General features: G+C 37.6%; 1 protein-coding gene across 6 annotated transcripts; it reads right to left on the bottom strand.

Moving 5' to 3' along the window:
- Positions 1-1,039: 1,039 nt before the first annotated feature.
- On the bottom strand, positions 1,040-21,873 carry zfand3 (zinc finger, AN1-type domain 3). 6 transcript variants are annotated; one of them, XR_013190678.1, is made up of 7 exons: positions 21,293-21,654; positions 8,813-8,853; positions 8,546-8,725; positions 8,069-8,134; positions 5,692-5,859; positions 4,764-4,881; positions 2,321-2,455 (listed from the first exon to the last, which is right to left on the bottom strand). XR_013190678.1 is itself a non-coding variant. In XM_077196882.1 (6 exons), exons 1-6 carry the CDS (start codon positions 21,361-21,363, stop codon positions 2,301-2,303), a joined length of 681 nt encoding a protein of 226 aa, XP_077052997.1. In that variant the 5' UTR covers positions 21,364-21,873; the 3' UTR covers positions 1,040-2,300. The 6 variants fall into 6 exon arrangements, 5 of the variants coding, with proteins under 5 accessions (XP_077052997.1, XP_077053000.1, XP_077052999.1 ...); XM_077196882.1 differs by lacking the exon at positions 4,764-4,881 and having other exon boundaries at positions 1,040-2,455; positions 21,293-21,873; XM_077196885.1 differs by lacking the exon at positions 4,764-4,881 and having other exon boundaries at positions 1,040-2,455; positions 5,692-5,853; positions 8,069-8,131; positions 21,293-21,657.
- Between the last annotated feature and the right edge of the window lie 1,162 nt (positions 21,874-23,035).

Below are 23,035 nucleotides of genomic sequence, written 5' to 3'. Positions count from 1 at the left end.
TCCACCGTAGGGACCCAGGTTCAGAGCTTCTCAACCCCAGGTTACACAGCACTGACCTCAAACACCAGCAGTTTATGAACGCCCGCCGTCAGACCCATATTCGTGGGGCTCGTGATGCAGGTTTTGTTGAAACTGGGTCACAGGTGTTCATTCCATCCAGGGGAATTCATGAAGCCATTCCTCTAGCCTGCTAATTTCTGTCAGTCCTGTGGTTGTGCTTCCAGCTTTTACAGCTAACCTATTTGTCTAAGGAATTCACATCTGGCTTATGCTGGTTGACAATTTTTCTTTTTAACCACATTAAAAATATGAGAATTAATGTTGGCTTTGCTCCAATTTAAGCTCAGTTTACTCTCTGGACCAACATAACTAAACTCTGTTATTTCATGTTTTAGTATCGCTTGCACATAAAATGTCTTCAGCACACATACAACTTAAATTATGTAATATGGCTAACATCTTTATTGAAGAAAGTTGGTTTGCCCAGTGGCCATGTTCAAAAGTGTGGGGTCAGTATAAGATCTTAAATAAATGAATACACATTAGATTGCTCAAACGTGACTAACAAAATGTACAATGTTACCACTAAAATATGAAGCAGCACTACCATTTTCAACATTGATAATGAGAAATGTTTAAGCAGCAAATCAGCATATTAGAATGATTTCTGAAGAATTATGACACTTTATGCTGAAAATTCAGTTTGATCAAAGGAATAAAATACATTTTAAAATATATTACAATAGAAAACGGTTATATTAAACGAATATTTCACAATATTACCGTTTTTACTGTATCAACTAAATGCAAACTTGATGAGAGTAAAACACTTAATCTTTATAAAATCATACAAATCTTATTGATCCCAAACTTTTGAATGTTAGTATATTACTATATTTCTTATTCAATATATTATTTTTACTTAGTAAATATATTACTTATTTCACTGTTCAGCTGTTTAAGTCAACGTGTTTTTGCACAAACTCTATTTAAATGAAAATCACTCTTGATGTAGTAAAAAAGAAAAGCATGCCACACATCCTCTAATCCAGTTTTATTCTTTTTCAGCAAAAGAGGAAAGAGAAAAAAAAGGAAAACAAGAAAACAAAAGAAAGGCTACAGAGTTTTATCTTATCCATATCTTCGCTTTTTGTATGCTTTTTTAAATGTTAACCTAAAAAGGGCAAAGTAAAGCAGCTCTATGCTTAGGGTGAGAGTTAACCAGAAACACAAAGGAGGTTAAATAAGGATTTTTCTTAAGATACACAAAATTCATCTCTTATCTTCAGTTGTCCATGTCGACATCAACAGAAAACCAGTCAAAGTAATAATAATTAAAAAAAAAATCAAATAAAACAAAAGCGCCAGTAAATTGAGACTCCGCCTTCCTTGTTCCCACCAGAGTTGAACACATCCCTCCATAATGCCATGTATATGAGGGAAGGAAAGAAAGCAAAAGAGAGAGAAAGAATCAAGAGAATACAGAAAGAAAGGTTAGCATGAGCAGGCAGGAGAAAGAACAGGAAGCTAGTGAGAATGATGGAGGAAAGAGAGAGAAAGCGAGAAACAAGGGCAAAAAAAAAAAAAGCCACTGAGATCTTCAGCTGCTTTTAAAGAGGCAGAGTGTATGATGCAAGGGCTGATGGGAGTTGTACAAGGTTACAGAGTGTGTTTATTCAGACCTGAACGAACTACAGTTCTCAGATGAGCTGTGGGCGGCCCTTTCCCAACTGAACCCAAACCGAAGGGTACCGTTTTGATTGCACCGAACGGTGTAAGTGCATATGTGAGTGTGAGTGTACGCGAGTAAAGAAGGCACGGCTCTGACGCGGATCGGCCGAGAGAATCAACTCGAGTCGCGGCAGAGCCGGGCTTTTTTTTCCGGGACGGAGTGACTCGTGTGATCCAGGTCACCCCCCGTTCCCTCGGTCAGCGTCTGTCCGTGTGATGAAGAAGTAGTTCCCAGAGGTCTCGATCGATCGATGCATTTCCCCTGGAGTCGATCGCAGCCTCTGAGACAAGAGCAGTTCTCCAAAGTACAGGCCACTTGGGAGCCCAAATTGGTCTGACCTACTGACCTGCATATGCACTGGGTGTGGAAGGGGACTGAAAACAGAACGTTAAGGCTGTGCGGGTCGCCTGTGTGTGATGAGCACAAGGCTACTGAGGGGTCAGAGGTCAAGCAGGGGTGAGGAGTCCTCTGAGATGTGTTGGAGGAAAAAAGATGCCACTAACAGGTGAGTGATCGGTGGATGCGTGTGTGTGCGTGCGTGTGTGTGTGTGTGTGCGTGCGTGTGCGTTCAAGAGCACTCCTCTCCGATGCGCTGGCAGGTTCGGCCCACCTTGCGGTCCAGTTTAACCATCTTCAGCACAGCTTCCTCTCGGCCACGGCCCAGATGGTCAAACATACAGTCGTGTTGCTCCGGCAACCGGTGCAACATGCAGAACACATAACCTGAGAACGAGAGAGAGAGAGAGAGTGCTCACAATGAGATGAAAGTGTTGTATAACCTGCTCAAGGTTGGTTTTAAAAAGCGTTCTAACAGCACGTAACACTAATTTGATGGATTTTAACAGCATGCTAAATGGTACATCTTGCCACACACACATCACAAATGACTCTAAAAAGTCACTAATTAAGTCACTGTTAGCCTGCTGAAGTTTCTGCCTTTTAAAATGAATTCCAGAGAGATTATACTGATCTCAGATCATTTCTAAGCAAAAACGATTTTAGTGGTGCTTGCCCATGCAATACATCACTGGGGGTTGTTGCAAACTAGAGCAAGTAAAAAATAAAAGCCTACGCCCTTTTTTTTTTTGGAGTTTTCAATTTACTGTTTAATTGGCTTGACAAAAATTGTGCATTGAGATTTGATTGAAGCTCAGCTGTGCTAATAGGTAAATAATATGAACTAAAATAATAAAAATGTAATAAATAGTGCAAACAAAACAAACAAAAAAGTAAAATAATAATAAAATAAAGCAAAAGTTCACGCTCAATTTAGATTTATTGCTCGGAACTGATTTCTTTTTTAGGCTGTTCACATTATTCATGTGAACAATATTAGATTTGAGTATGAACTGGTTGTGGGCCTGAACTGACTGTATGCGCAAAAAAATAAATAAAAGACGGCATACAGAAGTAAACACAGAGGTTTCTGAAGTCAACGTTTAAGTGTTCTTTTATAAGGGGATGTGCCGTGGAAGACAGCGAGTTTGTGCGCAGGCATTATGGAGGATGCAGATGAGGATAAGAAAGAGAGCAACGTTTTACTCGTACAGTTTTCTGCAGTGTTAACTTAGCCTATCCTAAAGCTTGTGCTCAGGTTTCTTCTTCAATGCAATTTTATGGGATTGTTTTTTAACAATTTCTCTCCAAATTCAATTGCAGTTTCAATCTGGTTTATTGACACAAATTGTGCATTCAGATTTGTTTGCAGCTAAGCTTTGTTAAAAGCTAAAAAATATGAAACAAAAAAAGTAAAAAAAAAAAAAATATATATATATATATTTAATAGTGCCAACAAACAAATAATAAAACCATTAAAAGAAAGCATAATAAAACAAAAGAAAATGTGTGTGTACCATGTGGTTACTAAAGTGTTATCTAGCACAAAATGAAGTATCGTTTATGATTAGGTTAAAATGCCTAACACCAAACTGAGAAATAGCTACGCTAGTAAACACCACTTCTGTATAAACAAGACAATCGTAGACTGACTTCCTAGGGAGTGTAAAATTGTGATGTCAGATAATTGCAAAATTCATCGCCATAATGCTGAGGAAAAAAATTAAATTTCAGCTTTTAATTCGTTTTTTTGGGGGGCATAACAAATGGGGTGCATTCATGTTTGCTTGCAGCTTAGCCAAAGACTTCAGATATAGAAAGACAGTGCACTCATATTACTAAGAATGGGAGAAAGTGCAACGTGCAATATGGTGGAGTACGTCCCGCCTTCTAAATAAAAGAGCCAATCGTTGATTGGGTAAGTCATTGCGTCAATGCAGTGAGTGTTCTGAGATGCGTGTTTCACGACTGCACATGCGTATTGGCTGGTCCAGCCTGAAAAATGCAGTTTTATGTCATGATTTTGAGCATTTAAAAACAACATTTTTGAGATAGTTGATAGATTTCAGTGGCGATTTCAAATATGAAATTTAATCGTAAGCTTGGTGAACAGCTTTGGAGAATTTGATGTTTCCCCATTCAAAGTGATATGAGCTGTACTTGCCAACTGAAATACTGAAGCTGCCCGAGAGGAGTTTCAAAGATGGACGCAGAATGAAATAGTGACTTAATAATAATGACTTAGTAGCTTAATCAGAGAAAATAACACATTAAAAAAATATAATCATAAAATAATAAATATTATTAGAAGTAGTAGTCTAAAATTAATAGTGCAAAACAATAAGGTAAAATAAAATACTTTGGTTAGTGGACACCAAGGTGTTGCTATGTGTTTGCTAAGCTGTTCTGCCACATAACTTGAGGTATAATTCATGACCGTAGCACACATGCAGAGTTCAAATCCATAATACCAAGCTGAGCGATATCTATGCTAGCAAACACCACTAACTATGTATAGACCAAATGTAGTTTGACTTCTTAGAGAGTGTGATCTGAGATCATTTCCAAGTAAATAAAACCCAGCTCTGCACACAGAGGATCCATTCCGTCTTCAGAGCCTCATTAAGGAGTTTAATTTATTATTCATTAATACACATAGTGTTTTTAATGAGTCAGAGATGATTAAAAAGCTTACAATGTTTCAATTACGACAGCCACAGAAGAGCTGCACGGCACTACACACACCAGTGCATCATGTAGCGCTATTCAGGGGTGACGCCGCTGAATATATATTCTAGATGAGTTGTCAGCTTCTGAATTGTTTGACGAAAAAGAAAAACAGGGTTGTTCTCACTGACTGCATGCAACCATAAACCCACAGCATAATGTGCTGCCCGATTCATGAAAGATTCGCTCAAATGAAGCGGTTCATTTTAATGAATCATTCGAGTAGATTAGCAAATCAGTCTGAATCGAACACAGGACTTAAACACTTAAATCGACTGGGATTACTCGCTTATACCATGCTGTACATTTTAAAAGCATCCACGTAGGTTTCCTAACCCTACAAAGAATATGCACGAGAGTTTTTCAACTGCAGGAGTCCTGCCTGAACCAAACATTATCCCGGCGGGATAATGACTCCGATGCGAGCTGTCACGGGAACAGTCGGATCCATAAGTGTATTAGCAGAACACTGGGAACTGTCATTAAACTGATGACTTACAATACCACCTTCAGCTTAACAAAACACGACAAAAAAATTAACTCGCATCACCTGGAGGACTGATGTTAGCTGCGCAATTATGTTTAAACGCTCACTTTATTTCCTTACCTACAGTTAGCATCTGAAATTTAAATGACGGAGGGGGGTTAAATATACTTTAGTTCTGTAGGGATCTAAAAGTTCTCGCTGAAATTGCAAACAGTCAGGTGAGGAATGAACAGGCCCACACAGAATTGGAAAACCCATCATATATGCCGTCAGAACAAGTAACGTGATGCGACAAAACTAGAAAACTTTCGTTATCATCAACAAAGCTGTCGAGACTTGACGCATGTGAGTCAGGAAGCGTTATAGTTTTGTCACATCGCCTCGCAGATCATATTGCGGCCATACTAACCACAGCGACAGGACCCCAGCTCCTGTTGTACGAGCTCCAGTTTGATTTGGCAGCGATGGCACCGTCGACGGTTCTTCTGCTTGGGAACTCGTGGAGAATCTTCAGAACATGAAGCCTCTCCCACACGAACACGCTTCTCCGGGGACGACTCGCTCTCTGAACCTGAGGCTGAACACACAAACAAGAACTTTTAAATTGCAACTCCATCACTACTGCAGAACTACATGGTGCGTGTTGAACAGTGCTATATAACACACAGGAGAGCACAAAGAGCTTCAGTTGGGAAGCAAGTGTTCGACTTACCATGCATCTCATTACTAAATGGGGGAAAAGGTAGTTGCCATGGTTTATGATGGATTGAAGGTTAAACCATTCAGAACACCATAGTAACAACCTAGCAAGGGTGACATCATTTGAATATTTGGGCAGTTTAAAGAGAGATTTGAGGTTTAAGGAATGTAGGTTGCTAGGTTGTTACTATGGTATTCTGAATGCTAGTCAGGTCTTGCCACACAGTGATCTATGAGAACTTGTATTTCACAAGAAATTTTAAGTCATTATATTTCACAAAAACATATAGTTACATAAGTACATATATACCGTATTTTCCGCACTATAAGGCGCACTTAAAAGCCTTTAATTTTCTCAAAAACGGCAGTGCGCCTTATAATCCGGAGCGCCTTATATATGGATAAATTGGTTAATTGGATCAATTGGTTAATAACGCTCCGCGTTATTAAATTAGCCCGCGAACTCGCGCTCATGTCCATCTAATGCCCGCTCTGTCACACGGCCAGTTCAACCTCGTATAAATCAGGTTATGTGTGTAAGTCACGTGCCCGCTCACGAGCGCTCACTCTTACTAACAGACATACGAACAGACACTGTCCCCGGCGCTGTTCGCGCGTCACAGAATGTTCATAAAGCGTTCCCCATTCACAGTAACCGGGTCGTCTCATTCAAAACAGCCAGCTGTTGCTGTCAGCGAGCTGCCACACATGAATACTCGTATGAGTCAGGCTGCGAATGTAAGTTACGTGCCCGCCCCAGCGCGCTCACGCTTCCTAATAAACGCCTCGCCTCCGACGCCGCGCACTCGCTAGATTACATTTAGCACATCTAGTGGATGCAAAACGCAAACCCAGTCCAACGTTTGACTGCAGTATCTTATGCGCCTTATAATCCGGTGCGCCTTATAGTGCGGAAAATACGGTAGTTATTCTTGTTATTTTATGTAATCTTCATTATAACTAAGAATAAGAAACAAAAAGACACATTTTTAAGAAATATATACATACAGTAAGATAAAAATGAAATAAACAGTGTTTTAACTGTTTTTGAGGTACAGTAAATCTATTTAATAGTAGGATTCAAGTAAGAAAAATAGAGAAATTGAATTAGATAAGATAAAATAAAACACTGCAGTCATCACTAACATACTCATTTCTTATTAAAGCTACAGTCAAAGCTATTCAGTCAAGAGCAGTGAGTGGATCTAATATACTGACACGTCCGATTTCCAACTGTTTACATTCACTTAAGACATAACCAACTGTGTTTATATGAAGGCTGGAATTTTGACAATTTTATTTTGTGATCACACGCTGTTCAAAGAGGCGGATTTCTGTGTCAGTCTGCGTTAGTACAGAGTTCTTTGTTTATGGCTTATTGCGCTTAATAAATATTTTAATATCAATCACTTCCCACACTTTGTCTCATTTATGCATGTTTCTTTGTTGCTCAAACAGTCAATAACTTTAATCAGTCGCAAATATTTACATACAGGAATATAAACTATATACCAAAATCTCTATCAACAGGCACTTTAAATTGTCGCTAAAATTTCACCATTCATACCACCCAGCCCTAAGAAGCGGTTATTTCATGGAGCCCCTAAGGAGGGACTTCAGAGTCGGCAGAAAGTTTGCAAGTATTCTAGACAGAAGTATGGTTTGACCAAAGCTTGAACTCCATTGATTTAGCTCTCTCTGACCTTGGTTAGTCAGACTAAACCAGAGCTTCCTGTGCTTTCAGAGCTTTGAAACTCTTCATTTTTGTGGATAGAGAGGTGGAAATGATTGTGTAAGGTAGGTAACTGATGGGAGAAAATATACATCGATTCACAAAAAAAATATATTAATAATTGGATATTTAAATTCAGTTTACTAAAAAGATGTTGCAACAAAATGGAGATAAAGATAAGTTTTGTGCAATACGTAACAACTGATTATTACATTCAAGCAGCTGCTTTGAGACTTTCAAACCACATTTGTACCCTGCTGTACATTTACAGCTCAGTTCCAGAGTGGTGTGATGGGCTAGACTATTAAAAGCTGCCAGACACACACAGAAGCAAAAGGGCAGTGGTGAGGTGTACCTGAGTCGCAGGGTCGTTTTGTAGGAGTGGATAGCGTGCCGCGAGCTGTGTCTGTACTGGAGACTTCTGGGAGAGAGACAGAGTGATATAAGATTCAGATTTATGCATTTGGCAGATACATTTATCCGAAGTGACTTGCATTGCATTTATCGGTTCATGCATTCCCTGGGGATCAAACACATGACTTTGGCTTTGCTATTTAGTAGTGTTCTTTGCTGCAAACCCACCATTTGAGAACCACAAGTATGATCTCTAAGGATTCAGACTTTATGGTTGTCTTCAACTCAGATTTCACATTCCCAAAACAAACATTATAAATGTCTCCGTTAATCTTTTTCATCCACAATATTCAGCAGCCTATCATTCTCTGTGACTGCTGTGGATTATTACAATTATTAAGGCACATGAGAGACTAGATGCGATGAAATATCATCCAAGTTATTACAGGTAAGACAGAAAACATTAGTGTGTCCTCACCGTCCTGTGCAGGAAGAGGCGTGGCTTCTGTCGAGGGCTCCTCAGAGCTGGCTGGCTTGGAGGACAGGGTTTGGCTACTGCTGCTGCTCGTCTCATTACAGAAGACTGCTGATTGGCTATTGCTGGAGCTGGGGGCGGGCTCTGGAGTGCAGTCCTCGTCTGGCTGTTTCTTCTGTATGTCTGATGGAGAGAACAGAGAGAATGTGAGTCTCTCAAACACAGATTAGACATAATGATTATATAGACCACGTACTATAAGTAACTTACCAGCAAAACATTTGGAGCAAAGGTTCATGGTTTTGCTGGACCTGGAGAGAGAAAAGGACAAAAGAGATATTCTCTTAAATATCTGTATAGAGGAAGAGCACAACTCTATTGTGAAATGACCATCACAACACCAAAAGTAGTTGGAACCAACACTAGCGAAATTTCAAGATTCTTGATACAGATTTCAATACCACAGCAAAATCAAACATTCTTTATTGCAAACCTAAAAATATCCATTAATAAATTAAATTTAAAAAAGTACATGTAAATCTATTTTTAAAATATTGAATAATTTTTATAATTAAAATTAAATAGTTTTTAGCTAAATTATTCAAGTAAATAATGAATAAACAAATATAAATTAAAAAAGTTACCACACTTTTATTCAATGGATTTCCTGCGTGACCTTTCCAGTTGTTTATGATTACTGGGTAAAAATGTTTAGGAATTAATTTAATTCAGAAATATTCGCTAATGAATCACTGAGACTTTGTGAACCAGTTCATCTGACTCACTGAAAAGGACTCAAAAAGTGTTTTATTATACTGCAGCTGCCTACATGCGCAAGACGCTAGCTATTATTAGAGCAATCGGCAACGGTTTAACACTTGTACGCGCATGCCCGGTGTGCATGAATGGTCATGTGACGTGTTTTCGGTTGTGTAGTGTGGACCGAGATCTTTTCGAATATGCAGTGGACACGCCAGTAAGGACAAGGATCGTTTTCATTTTAAACCGCTGTGTTAAAACGTAAACGCACTAGTGTGGACATAGCCTCAGACACCTCTTCAGTGGAGAGCTCCTCAATGTTCTTTACCTGCAGGCTGAGGGCGGTAACATATCAAACACTTTATTTACACAAACACAACAAACATCCATTGCACTCCCTGCGTGAAAACAACATCAACAGACCTTCTTCGGCACAATCAAGCGCAATCATAATCAGCAGCCAATCAAGGAGGCGGAAGGAAGCATGCAGAGAGAGCAGGGCATTGTGGGTAGGAATAATGCATATTAAGAAGATGAGCACATTTGAGTGTAGAAGAGCACATCACCACATGTACACCCTGATGGGGTAGCTGCGTGTGTATGAGCAATAAAAAGGTCGGAAAGGTGTTGACAGTCCTGACTGAATAACGTATGACGGTTGTCATTGAGATAAGCTGAAACCGTTAAACCTGTGTATCCACAGGACACAGTGCCTCCTGAACACTATGATAGGCTGATCAAAGCTACAGTACCTCCCTATTATAATTGATCCGCAAATCGGCCTGAATAAGGGCTGCACAATATATCAAAAACCTATATGCATATCGGTACAGCTAGCAATAACTGGGGTCATGCACAAAAGACAAAGAGAAAATCACTCACTGTTCTTGGCTGAATAACTAGAATCAGTATATATTTAATTCATAAAGTGAAAACTAAGTTTTATTTTTACATTTGATTATTCAGTTTCTGTTGTAAACCTAATGTAGAAAAACCTGAAAGCCTAAACCCTATGGTTTACACTGATGTTAAAATAACACTTCTTATGCTACAGTAAAACACTGCAAACAAGGTTACCAGTTTGATAAACCACACAAAAAATTACAAACAGTTAGTAGCAGCTGCAGAATAGGAGATCTATTCGCTAAGAACAAATACAATAACACTGTCATATCCACAAACTGGGTGTAACGATATTCAAACCGAACCAAAAAACAGCGATACAACCCCCGATACGAATCGCAATTCTCTCATGGCGTACCGAACACGCCCCGACCCCTGCTACCCTGGCTCACTGGAACTCATGTCTTATGTGTAACTTTCGATAATAAGCAAGGTGTAATCTTTCAAATTCTGTCTATTTGATCACGAAATTCAAACAATAAATGACCGTTTTGGCGCTCTTTGATGTGGCGTGATGGATCGCTGTACTAGCTCCTCATTTCCAGTGGCAGCGCAGAGCGCGAGTAAATGCGATCATCTCTTCCTCAGTTACAGAATTAACATTAATCGACACCTTAAGGTACGTTGAAAGATACAGTATACTTACTGAAAGGCATCATACCTCGTGAAATCACTCAATCAGTGTTTCAGCAGCGGAAAGACGTCAATAAAACAGCTTAGTTTTTCACATAGCATTATATTTACCTCAGCAAGTCATCCAAATTAACTCTTGCACTAAATAAATGCACTATATTAGGCTACATTTTACTTAACCTGTTAATGATATCTTGATTATTTAATGTATGTTTAAGATATCTTTCATGAAAATGACAGCAACTATATAAATTATTATATTTCAATAACGAATTACAGTAAAAACACAAGTTAATGCAAAAACTGCCTTATGTTCAGTTTACATGTTTTTATACAATGTGTTGGGTGTTGAGTATTATATCTAAAAAAAATAAATAGCATCTGAATTTAGGCTAAAAGTCTAGGCTCTGTTGTTAACCTTGAATGTGCGTTATAGCAATGTGCGGGCTCCCTAGTTTACAGCATTAGCAGATCTTTTTTTTTTTAATCCTTGGGAAGGTTTAAGAGTAATTGAATTAATTTAAAGACGGACACATTTTTTTATTAAACCACTGTTTTAAAAAAACCTAAAATAAGAAATTTTAGCTTTCTAAACCAAACCGTCAAAACCATGGGAAGAACCGTCAGTTTTGTGTATCGTTACACCTTTACCACAAACATTGCCAAACCTTCTGAGATTTGTCATGACTGAAATAAAATTGTAAACAAATATATTTTGTTTTATTTTAACCTTTAATATTATAGTAATGTACCAGCTGACTGGATTCCCTGTTGAGTTTAGTAGTTGAGCGATTTTGTTTCCTGAGAAAAATTGACATGTACTCAACCTGATATATATCCAAATGAATCGATATTGAATCGAATTGAATCTAAATCGTACAGCTGCACGATTATGACAAAAATCATCATTGCAGATTATTCCCTTGAAATTGTAATTGCGATTATTAATTACGATTATTACAATTTACATTGAATATATATAGGTGTATTATAATACATGTTTACACAAATATTGTTAACACACACACAAGTACTGTCCCCCTTTACTTAACATAAATTGTAAGAATGACTAATAGTAAAGACTACTAATAGATAAACATTAGGACTATGCTAAAGCACTTAAAAAGCAGTCCCAAACTAGTTTTTGTTAATACAATGTTGATATGAGCCACAAAAGTCATTAAAAAATATAAAAAATAACACAAAGTGAAAATAAAGTGGTATTTTGGGGTTATGGAAACGACAGTTACCATGGTGAATACACAATACTAACAAGAACTGTTAATGAAACAGCTCCTGGTGAATAGAATGAAAATCATACCTGCATGCAAATCCTTCTCAGCTAACACGTGATTTATTGGTATTTTACTTTTATTTCGTGACATACTAATTTACATTGTAACGACGTTGCATGCTCGTAGTTTCTTTTGAACTTTATACAGTGAAGCGATACACAGCGCGCGCCGCCGCATTTGTGCGTGCAATTGAAGAGTGCGCGCTACGAGCACAGTATAACGGCTGACCGGACAGTAAAGTCCGTTTTTCTGAGGTGAAAGTCTTTTTATTTCAGCGTACACTTACGTCACTGCCTGGTATGTCATATTGTGCTGGGTTTTCTGAAGTAGACGTGATTCGCCTCTTATAACATAATTATGCTCTAAATAACACACACACGCAGAGTGGATTTTCTTTTGTAATCGCGGCTTTGAACGATTACGTAATCGTGGCATCTATAATCGTAATCGCAATTACAAATTCGATTAATTGTGCAGCCCTACTAAATCGGAATCGAATCGCAAGCTTATGAGCAGAAATCTAATCTGAAACTTATGTCAATGCCCAACCCTAATAAAAACAGTACCAGTCATTGTAAAAGTTTGCCTATTGATGACTTCTGAGGATGACAGAAAACCTGAAGGTTTAAAGTTAACTAACGATACATTTTCAAAAGCAGTTTTCTTGTTTTATTTAATTAATTTAGGTTTAACTCAATATTGTAACTATTTGCAAAAGCTGAATAATCAATCAAATCTTATCGATTATTTGGGATAATAATCAACTATTAGTCGATTAATCTGTGAAATAATCGACGACTAGTCGATGAATCGTTCTAATAACTGCTAGATGAATCAATTATCAAATAATCACTTGTTGCAGCCCTAGTTGGAAAAAAATATATACAGCATTTCACTGTGCAGCAGATAAACTTTTAAATATTTTCAGAGAATGCAACGGTGAGTTTATGTGTGTGTGCGCGCGAGTATGTGCATGGTCTTCCTCGGTCACATGATTCCAAGCTAATCAAGCTGGCCTCTCTCTGGATTAATCTGACATCTCCTGTTAAATGTCATCTGCAATTACTGCTTATGAAAAGAGGCAACAGCCCAATCAAGACTCCAGCACACACACACACCTCAGCCCACCTTCTGAAGAGACATTGTGTGCGCGACACATTCAACAACCTGAGGAACACAAATCGCATCACAACATTAATCAAGCCATCTTACTAAATAACCACAATAACACTGAATCTAATTTGTAGATGTGATTGATGCAGCGCTTCCTACATAATGAACCCACCTGCCAATAACTGGATCTAACTTAATTAAAATTAAACTTGTTTCAAAAGCAGCAAATGTGTATCTTTAAAAGATTAAGCAATTTTCTGCAAACTCTCCGCAAAATCTGAGTTTCTTTCAAAAGCAATTCAAACCAATTTTTCTCTGGAGTCATTTTGACTGATTCACTAAAATTACTAGCTTTATAGTCTTTGTATTATTTCATCGTACCTAGTATTTTCTCATCACATTCAACAAATAGTGTTTCAAGGGCAAGCATGAATTGGATTGCTCATATTTGGCGTTAGAAACTTAAAACCCCAAATATTAATCGATTAAATTGACTAAACAGTGTTTGAAAGACCAACTGAAAACAAGAGTCTCTTATCTGTCTGACTAACAATTCCATTTGTATTTAAGCAAAAGCTGTTTCACTCAAACAGGACACGTCAGAAACAGAGCTGCTCATCACCAACATGTGAAGCCCTAATAATAATAATAATTGAACACACACAGAAATAAACAAATCACTATGTGTGTAAAGTCAACATCTACAGTGGATTTTACAGCACCTACCTTAGAGGCAATAAAAGCAACACTGAAATGGTGAAGGTTTTCTTTGGCAATAATGAGAGTATTCTGTGGGAATCTCAGGGGACGGTGCATCTCAACACAACAGATGATCTCACCATCCACACTCATTCCCAACCCGCACCAGCACCCAAAAGATAATGCATGCTTGAAAATGAGAAGGCTGACATGCTAACAGGTGTTCAAATGTAAGATGCCAGATGAAAGTATGGAAATCGAATGAAAAATTAAATGCCACAGCTGCCCTTCACACTTCAGCCCCTCTGAACTGCAGCGCCCTCTATTACTCAAACAGAGAAATGTCTTTAGAAACAGAGCAAACATCATACAATTAGGACGGTTTATAACGTGCAACAGTAGAAATGTGACAGCTAGTAGCAATTTTGCTATATCTTTAAACCACTTATTTATTGTGAATAATCTGATATTTTGGTTTGCATCCATAAAGCTTAAAAGTCAAGTGATATTAAGTTTTTAATTCACTAGATTATCCAAAAATAGGCATTAACACATAGGCATAGTTATCTAATATACACATTTTTTTCATTGCAAAAGATGAAGTTTTGATCAAACTAAAACATTACCAATCAACGTGGCACTAGCAAGCAACTGCTGCACCAGTATAACTTCATAACTATTATCCTTGCTTGTACTCTGTATAATAGTTAACCACATTTTCAGATAACCACCTGCACTACACACAGGCCGAGTTTACTCGCATGACTTTCCATCAGATACTTCCCAGCCGTTGTTCTAATCTTGACATGTTAGTAAAGATGTAGGTGACTGGTTATCAAAACAGAGCTGCGTATGCTTGTGTCATTCAACACCAGTTAGGCAGGTTGAGGGAAGAACCACTCGCATTTTGATACTGCTATTACACATGAAACAGGTTAGCCGAAACCTTTTCCTCAAGTATCGGTTTACTAGGATTTATGTTCTGCTCAATCAAAATAACTACCGTACAAGCATGCATAGTTTAATGCATGCTAGGTATAACAAACAAATGCTTCATTTCAGATTTTGATGGAAAACAATCATGTGTTTCACATGAATGTTTTCCATCAAAATCTGTCACTGTCGTTAGTGACATTGCAAGCCATCAGTTACTATAATTTGGTCCACATTAATCCATTAAAACTACAATCAGAGTCAGACAAAAAAAAAAGTTTCAGTTTAACACTAAATAATCACAAGAATCATGTTTACTTATTGTCATTTATATTATGCACCAATACAACAATATAGAGTCAAGAATATTATAATAGAAATGGGCTGTGGCTTAAAGATGTGGGATGTACAGACAGCCTTCAAGAGTCTGTGACATTTTTGAATTAAGTTTATTGCCTTATAAAGGCCAGATATGATGTGCTATTTTCACGTCTAGTTTCATGTCTAATGTGCATTTTCAATGACAGCAACTGTGCCACTTGAATAAAGAGTCCAAAATAAACCACAGCTACAATCTATTTATGAGTCTTTCAGCTGCACAAATATGACAAATTTAAAGCAGAGAGGAGAAAATGACTAAAGTGATAAAGATGACGAAAAGACCAATTTGTAGATAATTCACCATATGTTTATCCACCACAACACACTCACACAGAATTTAAATTACACCCCGACTTCATTCCAGAACAGGGCTCGATAATAAAGACCGCCCGACCGAAAAGAAGCTCAGGACAGTTGACTTGCCCAATCGGGCCAGTGCTGCACCGTCACAAGAGTTTATCATTTGCAAGTGTTTTTAAGCCTTGCCAATTTCAATATTGAAACGGAAGAAGACGTAAAAGAGAACTCAATTCTGTACTTGCTGTGTAAGTCTAAGAAGTGGCAAGCTTCGAATGTGTACTGTGTACACAAGACTAAACAGCATCACCAGGACAGTGGATTTGCGTTGGAGTCTATGGGCTCCTCCTGTAGGTAGTGTGAGCTTGTTATCTGCTCGAGCTCTCTTAGGTTTGTCCGTGATTTAAGCAGGTCTCCAACTTTCTATTTCTTTGCTTTGCTTGCCCTTCGTCTCCAACCACTGATGTATTGGCAGCGCTCCCTTCGTCCTCTACTCCCAGAATCTCTTTGATGAGTCCGGATTTTGTATCTTTGTCATTGATATGATCCCCTTATATCTAGGATCTAAAAAACAGGCCTTTGCCTCAAGTGTTTGAGGCAGCCGGTTCATAAACAATGTTTCGAGACAACGTGATTTCAGAAGTCCAGTCCAAGCTCAGACAATGAACCGTTAAAATCATATAAGGAGTCATATTGACACCTGACCACATATCAGTTGTGGCAGAGAAGTAGTCGACATTCATAAGCTCGCTGTTTTACTGCGTTTTTCATTTTCATCATAGCAGCCCCTGAAAAGTAGGTTTTTGCCAACAACTTGTACTGCTTGTCAAATCTTTTACGCATTATCTTGAATGCAAGTTTCTCCACTGTGTTGAATGGAACCATCTCAAGTAGATACTGCGTCACAGCGGCTGTAAAGCATTTACCTTGTTACCTTTTACTTTCACGGCTGCATTTGAAACATTTTGCAAAGGCTTCAGCTACTCTTAACTGTCGGCCTCAGCTGTCCTTTCTGAGGTTACTCCGCGACTTGATGCATGTGGGTGCAGCTGCGCTTCGATGGCTGGATGACAGTTAGCGAGATGAGACCTCAAATTCGATGTGTTGCCGCGTCTCACAGGGACCATTTGCCGCAAACCGTGCATATGGATATCTAATTTTGCTGGCTCGTCCTTTTCATTCGGTTGAAAGCCGAAATGTTCCCAAACTGGCAACGTTATATTAAGTTTTGGGACGAGAGCGCATGCTATTGTTTTAGCTTTATTCAAAATCAACAAAACACCGGATACAAACAGTTGGAGGGGAAATGACACTCGCAACACTCTTGTATTCATTATTAATTTATTTAACTTTCAATAGACAGTGATGAATTGTAAAACAAGAAGGCCATAACCTCGTGGAAAACAAAAAGTGAACACTGTGGTAGGCTTGTCAATAGTGCGGTATTACAATACTGCAGTTGTCACGACAGCCCTACTTGATGCAAACACCCACACAATGATTTGGCTGTCTATTAAAGTTTTGACAAGTAAGATCACAGAAGAACATGCACTGTCGCAGACCCGGACCCAAAGAAAGTCATTGTCATAGATATGAAACAGTTCGATGATAAACAACGATATCTACAGTTGTGATCAAAATCGATTAAATCCCTTTTTGAAAGTAACTTAACGATTCAAATAAAGATTGTATCAATTACATCTTTACACCATTAGGTGGCGACATAACCGATTGATAAAAATATTTATTTTTATTTGTCATTGAATCATTAATTCAAGAGATTTGTTAAAAAATGCAGAATTATCCAGTAATGAAACAAGTAAAGTCTTTATAAGCGAGTCATTGAATCATTCATTCAAATTTGTATTAAAATTGATTGAATTGACTGGCCTCTATTTTAAAAACAAAATTGTGATTCTTAATTTATCCAGAATCAGGCAGCTTTATTATGAAGTATTAGGAGGCTGTCCACGGTTGAACGGTCAAAAACGCACAAATATGCCAGTCTTGGCGAGTGCACTCAAATCCGATATTGTGCGTATACTATTCTGTGTTATTGTTAAGCCCCACAAAAGCACCAACAACATTATAAAGCACCATAAAGTTTTCGTGCACTATATTACAAGTGTTCTGAAGCCATTATAGTATAATTTGAGATAGAAATGAACATTTAAGTCATTAAATTCAAGATCACGTAAACTTTTCTCTCCGCTGCGGCTGTCAGTCATTCTTCACTCAGTATTCAGCGTCGCGTTCGGTTACGACAGTCAACATGATGAAACCCTCTCCAAGATGATTCAATGTTACTATTATTATACTTGATCTGTAGATAAAGCTCTATGGTTTCGCATAAAACAACTATCTTGTTGGACTTTATTGCTGTAACTTAATCATGTTTCTACCGGGTGTCTGTTAGATCACAACACTAGAGTAGAGTCCACTATAATTGTTCTTCACGCGCACAGTAACTAACTAAAAGTTAGTAGTAACTAAAATTTAAAACTGTTAAAAGAAAGGCTCAATAAACTATTGCATAGATAGATACAGTATAATACACTACGCATCAATATGTCTTTCGTTTGTGCTTTGAACTTTTCAATACGGACTCGACGCGCTGCGTCTCCGCGTTGCTTCAAGCGCATCATTTTGCGCTCGGTATGCGCATAAGCGCTTTGTGCCGCACTATATTGCAGCCTTTCATAATAATACAGTGACGCAATGAAAGATTTTTAATGGGCTTTCTTGTTCTTTCCTATCTATCATATGTTTCTGCCTCATTAAACAGCTGTGCTATACATTTAAAACATGTTACAATTGTATAGTAGCCTATAGCTATATATAAAATAATGTATCTTTATGATTTTTAACAACTTGTTTTTCATGAATGTATTTTACAATACAAAGAGCAATGTGTAACGTTTTACCAGATTAGGTGTTACACTTATTGTCTCTTATTTGTATTTTTCACTAGATGTTCAGATTTTATACAATTATTGTGGACTTATGATTTTTCTAGACTAAATTTTACTGCTGAATTTTCCACTAATCTAGTTTATAAAAGCATTTTTTTCATAGATTATGATCATATATTTTTTGGATTTGTTTTTCTTTATAATGAAGTTGTCTGTATTAAGTAGATTGTGTTTAACACACAAAAGAGTGATTATCAGTTCAACACACCGAGTTATATAAATTCTACTTAATTTAAAAAAAAACTGTGTTGGTATCGGATCGGCATCGATATCGGTCGATACTCAGAATTTTTGGTATCGAAGCGGAAAAAGTGGTATCGGTGCATCCCTACTCTAAACGTATTGTAGCGTAAGCCCATGACCAAATCAAGCGAATAATAGCCTCCCTGTTTTGAAAATGAAAGATAACGCACAGAACGACAGCCCGAGCGGAGAATTACGACCTCAACTCATCTAAAAAGTCGAGTCTGGAAATATTTTGGGTTCTACAGCTACACCGTACACCACTTCTCTCAACATTGACGCGCAAATCTGTGTGTGCCAGGCACGTGTGCGCGCACTGAGCGCGTGTTCTCCACCGCGGGGAGATTCATCCATTCATAAGAAATGAATTGAAATAAGAAATGAGGCTAGGCTATAGGCCTTACTCCTGCTGTTTAAGCCGTCACGTTATTGTTTGTGCCGTGCTGTTCCGATGCAGTTTTTTTCCATGTAGCTTAGTGGCACTTTATATAGATTAAATTGATAACCTGCTGTTTAAAACATTAAGTAAAAAAAAAAATTTCAGACAGGCCTGAGTCCTGTTTATGACTGTCAGACTGTTAATAAATTTGTGATTGAATCTCCGTTACGGTGTTTTTTTTTTTAACATGATGAACATCGAATCATTGCATTAGCTAGATCTTATAGTGACAGCAGCCTAATTTACCTGCAGCTATACATTTTGGTGTCATAACATTTTTATTACAATACAAGGTTATATGGAAATAATAACTACTTTAATTTATCACTTTTTTGGGGTGGGGCTAGTGAAAACTTTGGCAAGGCAAGTACAAATTGAAACCACTTAGCATTAAGCCTTGTATTTACAGTTTAATTTACACAAAACAGCAGATTGAGCCTATTTTATAACAGCTTAGTCAACGAGTAATGTGAGAGGGGCTCTATGTGATTAAATCAACTGGCACATAAGCCATGAAACATGTAATTACTGGTGTATCATCAGCATTTGATCCAAATCATCACTTTTTATTTTTACTTATCATCCAACTATTTATCCAGCCTTTATTTTATTTTATTTGTTTTGTTTGTTTAATAGCTAACAAATAAAAGATCATTGAAAAATCACCTGTCAGAGGTCTCTCCTGGTCTTGCCCAGATCTGGTGCATTTGTGTGGAGAACAGACAACATGGAGTGTCAGATGACTGCACCTGCACCTGAACCTGACACATGCTTGAAGAAGAGCCCTGATTGGTGTGTCACTCAAGCAAAAGTCGATCTATCATTATCCTTTGATTCGGCTATATTGAAACACTTGCTGTGTCTCAATACCTAGGGAGGTGTCTAGCTAGACAGAAATTTCAAGACATCAGGTGTGTACCAAATGATCAACCAGCTGTCTAGGTAGGCTACTAACTAGGTTTTGACATAGGTCTACAGCACACAAATTATGTCCCCTATGATTCCAAAATCTGTTGTAAGCACCTAAAATTCCAGCATCTACAAAACAAACTAGGTTTTGAAAAAAAGAAAAAAAAGAAGTTTAAAATGTTGTCTAGGACAGGGGTTTCAATAAAAACAAGATCTAAATGACTAACTAAATGTTTAAAATTAATAAATTGATTAAAATACAAAAATGGATTTAAATAATTGGATTTAATGGATTTAAATGTACGGTACTATATCTATCAGTACAGTATTATTTTAATAAGTTTCACTGTATGGCCTAAATTGGGACCTTTTACATGAAATATAGAGCTGCTTTTTAAATTTTAGGATGGGAGTCCCACACACAAAGATGATCACATTTAAGGGGCCGTAGCATCTAAAAGATTGCAAACCCCTGGTCTAGGAAAGCCAACATACAATGTTTTGAAATACAGCACAAACACAATGTCCCCTGTGTTGCCCTAAAAAGCTGTCTATGTAGGCTGCTTACTATATTCTGAAATACAGTCCACAAAATTGTTCCACTTATAATGACCAAAATGTTTTCTAGGTAGGCAGCACACTAGGTTCTGAATACAGCCAAATTAGTAATCATAATGCTGGCTATGTACGTTTTGAAATAGAACAAAAAATGATGTCCCCCTTTGATGCCCCAAAAATTCTGCAAACGTCTATGTTCACCAGGTTTTTTAAATACAACAGCAACATTATACAATCTATAATGTCAAAATATGTTGTCCAGATAAGATTTTCAAACACAGCCAATGATTGTGATAGAAGACAGTAAGAAATCCTAAGTGATCTGTCAGTCCAGCTCACACGGCTCGTTAAAAACCACTGGCTCGCCCAAATCTGCTTTTGATTAGCCTTTCTGTTTATATGTAATACGTGTTTGATGGAAGTGTATGTTTTATGCGTGTATTTGAGGAGAAACAGCAGCTGTAGATGTGAAAAACAGGAGTGGTTGTTCCCCACCCCCATCCATCGGCCTACAACAATGAACAACAAACACTCCACATTTCATTCACATTTATCGCCTTAATCCACATCAAATTCGCCACACGGGTACACTCACGTGTAAAATGAATCATCTTACCCCCAAAATCCACAAGGGCAGCGGGGAGGAATACTTGGCGGCTTGCTGCGCTCGCTTCCTGTGTCCCCCATGGTTGCGATGTGAAGGCGGCAGGTTTCTGCAGGAAACACCGGGGATCCAATGACGGCCTAGTGCTTGTGCGGGAATTCCTCGGCTCGACGTTTTATCAAAAACGCTTTACAACGAAATCCCCGAGGTGAAAATGCAGCTTAAGAACTAAAAGATACGGACACTAGCAGCCGCTACTATAAATTCGAAGTAATTTAGACAAAATTCAAGAAATTAACGGCCGCGTACAGTCCGACGGACCGCACCGGGAGTCGAGGCCGATCAGCTGGCGAGTGGAAGATACCAACTCCTAAATAGGGTTTTGTTAAAAATGAGTAAAAATATTTAAACAATCACATTCCGGTTTTACACAAATTTACACAAAATATTGTTCATAAAAATTTAAATACATTATACGATCCTTAAAGGTTGTCGGTATACCACTAATATCACGTGTTAATAACGTTTTATCGAGACACTGTTCCCCCAAAAGGAAGTGGAACAGTCCAAGCTGTATTCCTTGTTTGTAAAGGGGATTTGAGCTTTAAAGCTGTTTAAGTACAAGACCTGCTGTAGACCCCTGTATAAGATGAGCTGCACATGATGGCCTTGACTACAACACATATTTAGGCAGGACGCAAAAAAGTAATTTAATATAAAATAACACTACAAATACATGACATTGAATATCGCACTGGCAACACACTGGCTCGAGGCCATAGAGTATCATTGAAAGGGGGATTCCAGTGATCGATTTTTATACACAAAGTAAATGACAAAGTAGTATGGTTATCAAAATTGCTTTGTGTTGTTGTTGTTGTTTTTTTGTTGCTAAAAAGCTACTGATCAATCTGTTGTTGCATGCCTGAATGTCTAAAGCCTTTGAGTTGTTGTATGTGCTTAATGAACTTGAATACTTTATGAATAGGCCTACTTCAAGTTCTAAAGTTCCATCATAGATGAATGGATGTATAAATATGGATTCTCTTCACATAAGTAGGATAGTTAAAACCAATATATATATATATATATATATATATATATATATATATATATATATATAGTTAAAGAAATTAAAGCCAAATACAAATATACATATGATATGAGCTTGGAAACAAGGAACATAAATAACTATTATAACTAGAAAATTAAATTTCTTCAAGAAAAACTTTAAATATTGCCTGAAACTACTGTAAGTGTATGTTTCAATGGTCTGACAGTTGGAGTTTGAAATCAAGGAGTCTGAACATACATTCAGTCATTGAAAGTCTATATGTAATCTCTGGCTGTACAGGAAAATCAAAATCCAATCAATTAGAAAAACAAAGCACATTGTTTTAGAACATATAGGTCTGCTGATGATAAGTTGCAGAATGAGTCAGAGTCAAAATTTCGGTCTTGGGTTTAGGACTTTTTCTTAAACCATATTCATGTATATCTGTCATAATTTCAGATTTCTGAAAGAAAAATACAGGCAAAACACTGCAAAATAGAGATTTCATGTTAACGTTTTTATTATTATAATATCCTAGCAAAGTCTGGCCTAATATACAGTATAGGGGAAACGGGAGCTATAGTTATCACTTTTTGCTACAGTGAATATTTCTCATACTTTATTTTTCAAAATAAATTTCTTAATAAGCATAATTTTTTGATGAGCATAATTTCTTAAACGTAAAATATGACATCTACATT

This window comes from Siphateles boraxobius, unplaced genomic scaffold (genome assembly GCF_051911475.1).
Source record: "Siphateles boraxobius isolate OS27281-9 unplaced genomic scaffold, OSU_SipBor_1 37, whole genome shotgun sequence".
In the NCBI taxonomy this organism is placed as follows: Eukaryota; Metazoa; Chordata; class Actinopteri; order Cypriniformes; family Leuciscidae; genus Siphateles; species Siphateles boraxobius.
The sequence above is the reverse complement of the archived record's forward strand: the minus strand, read 5'-3'. Positions and strand labels throughout refer to the sequence as shown.

What these genes read in the sequence shown, in the direction of transcription:
- zfand3 (XM_077196882.1), bottom strand. Translation starts at nt 21,363, where the DNA reads ATGGGGGACACAGGAAGCGAGCGCAGCAAGCCGCCAAGTATTCCTCCC. An exon ending in GCCTCTTCCTGCACAGGACG is followed by an intron (nt 8,135 to 8,545) that starts GTGAGGACACAC and finishes TCTCTCTCCCAG; the next exon opens with AAGTCTCCAGTACAGACACA. An exon ending in GCTGGGGTCCTGTCGCTGTG is followed by an intron (nt 2,456 to 5,691) that starts GTTAGTATGGCC and finishes TCTCGTTCTCAG; the next exon opens with GTTATGTGTTCTGCATGTTG.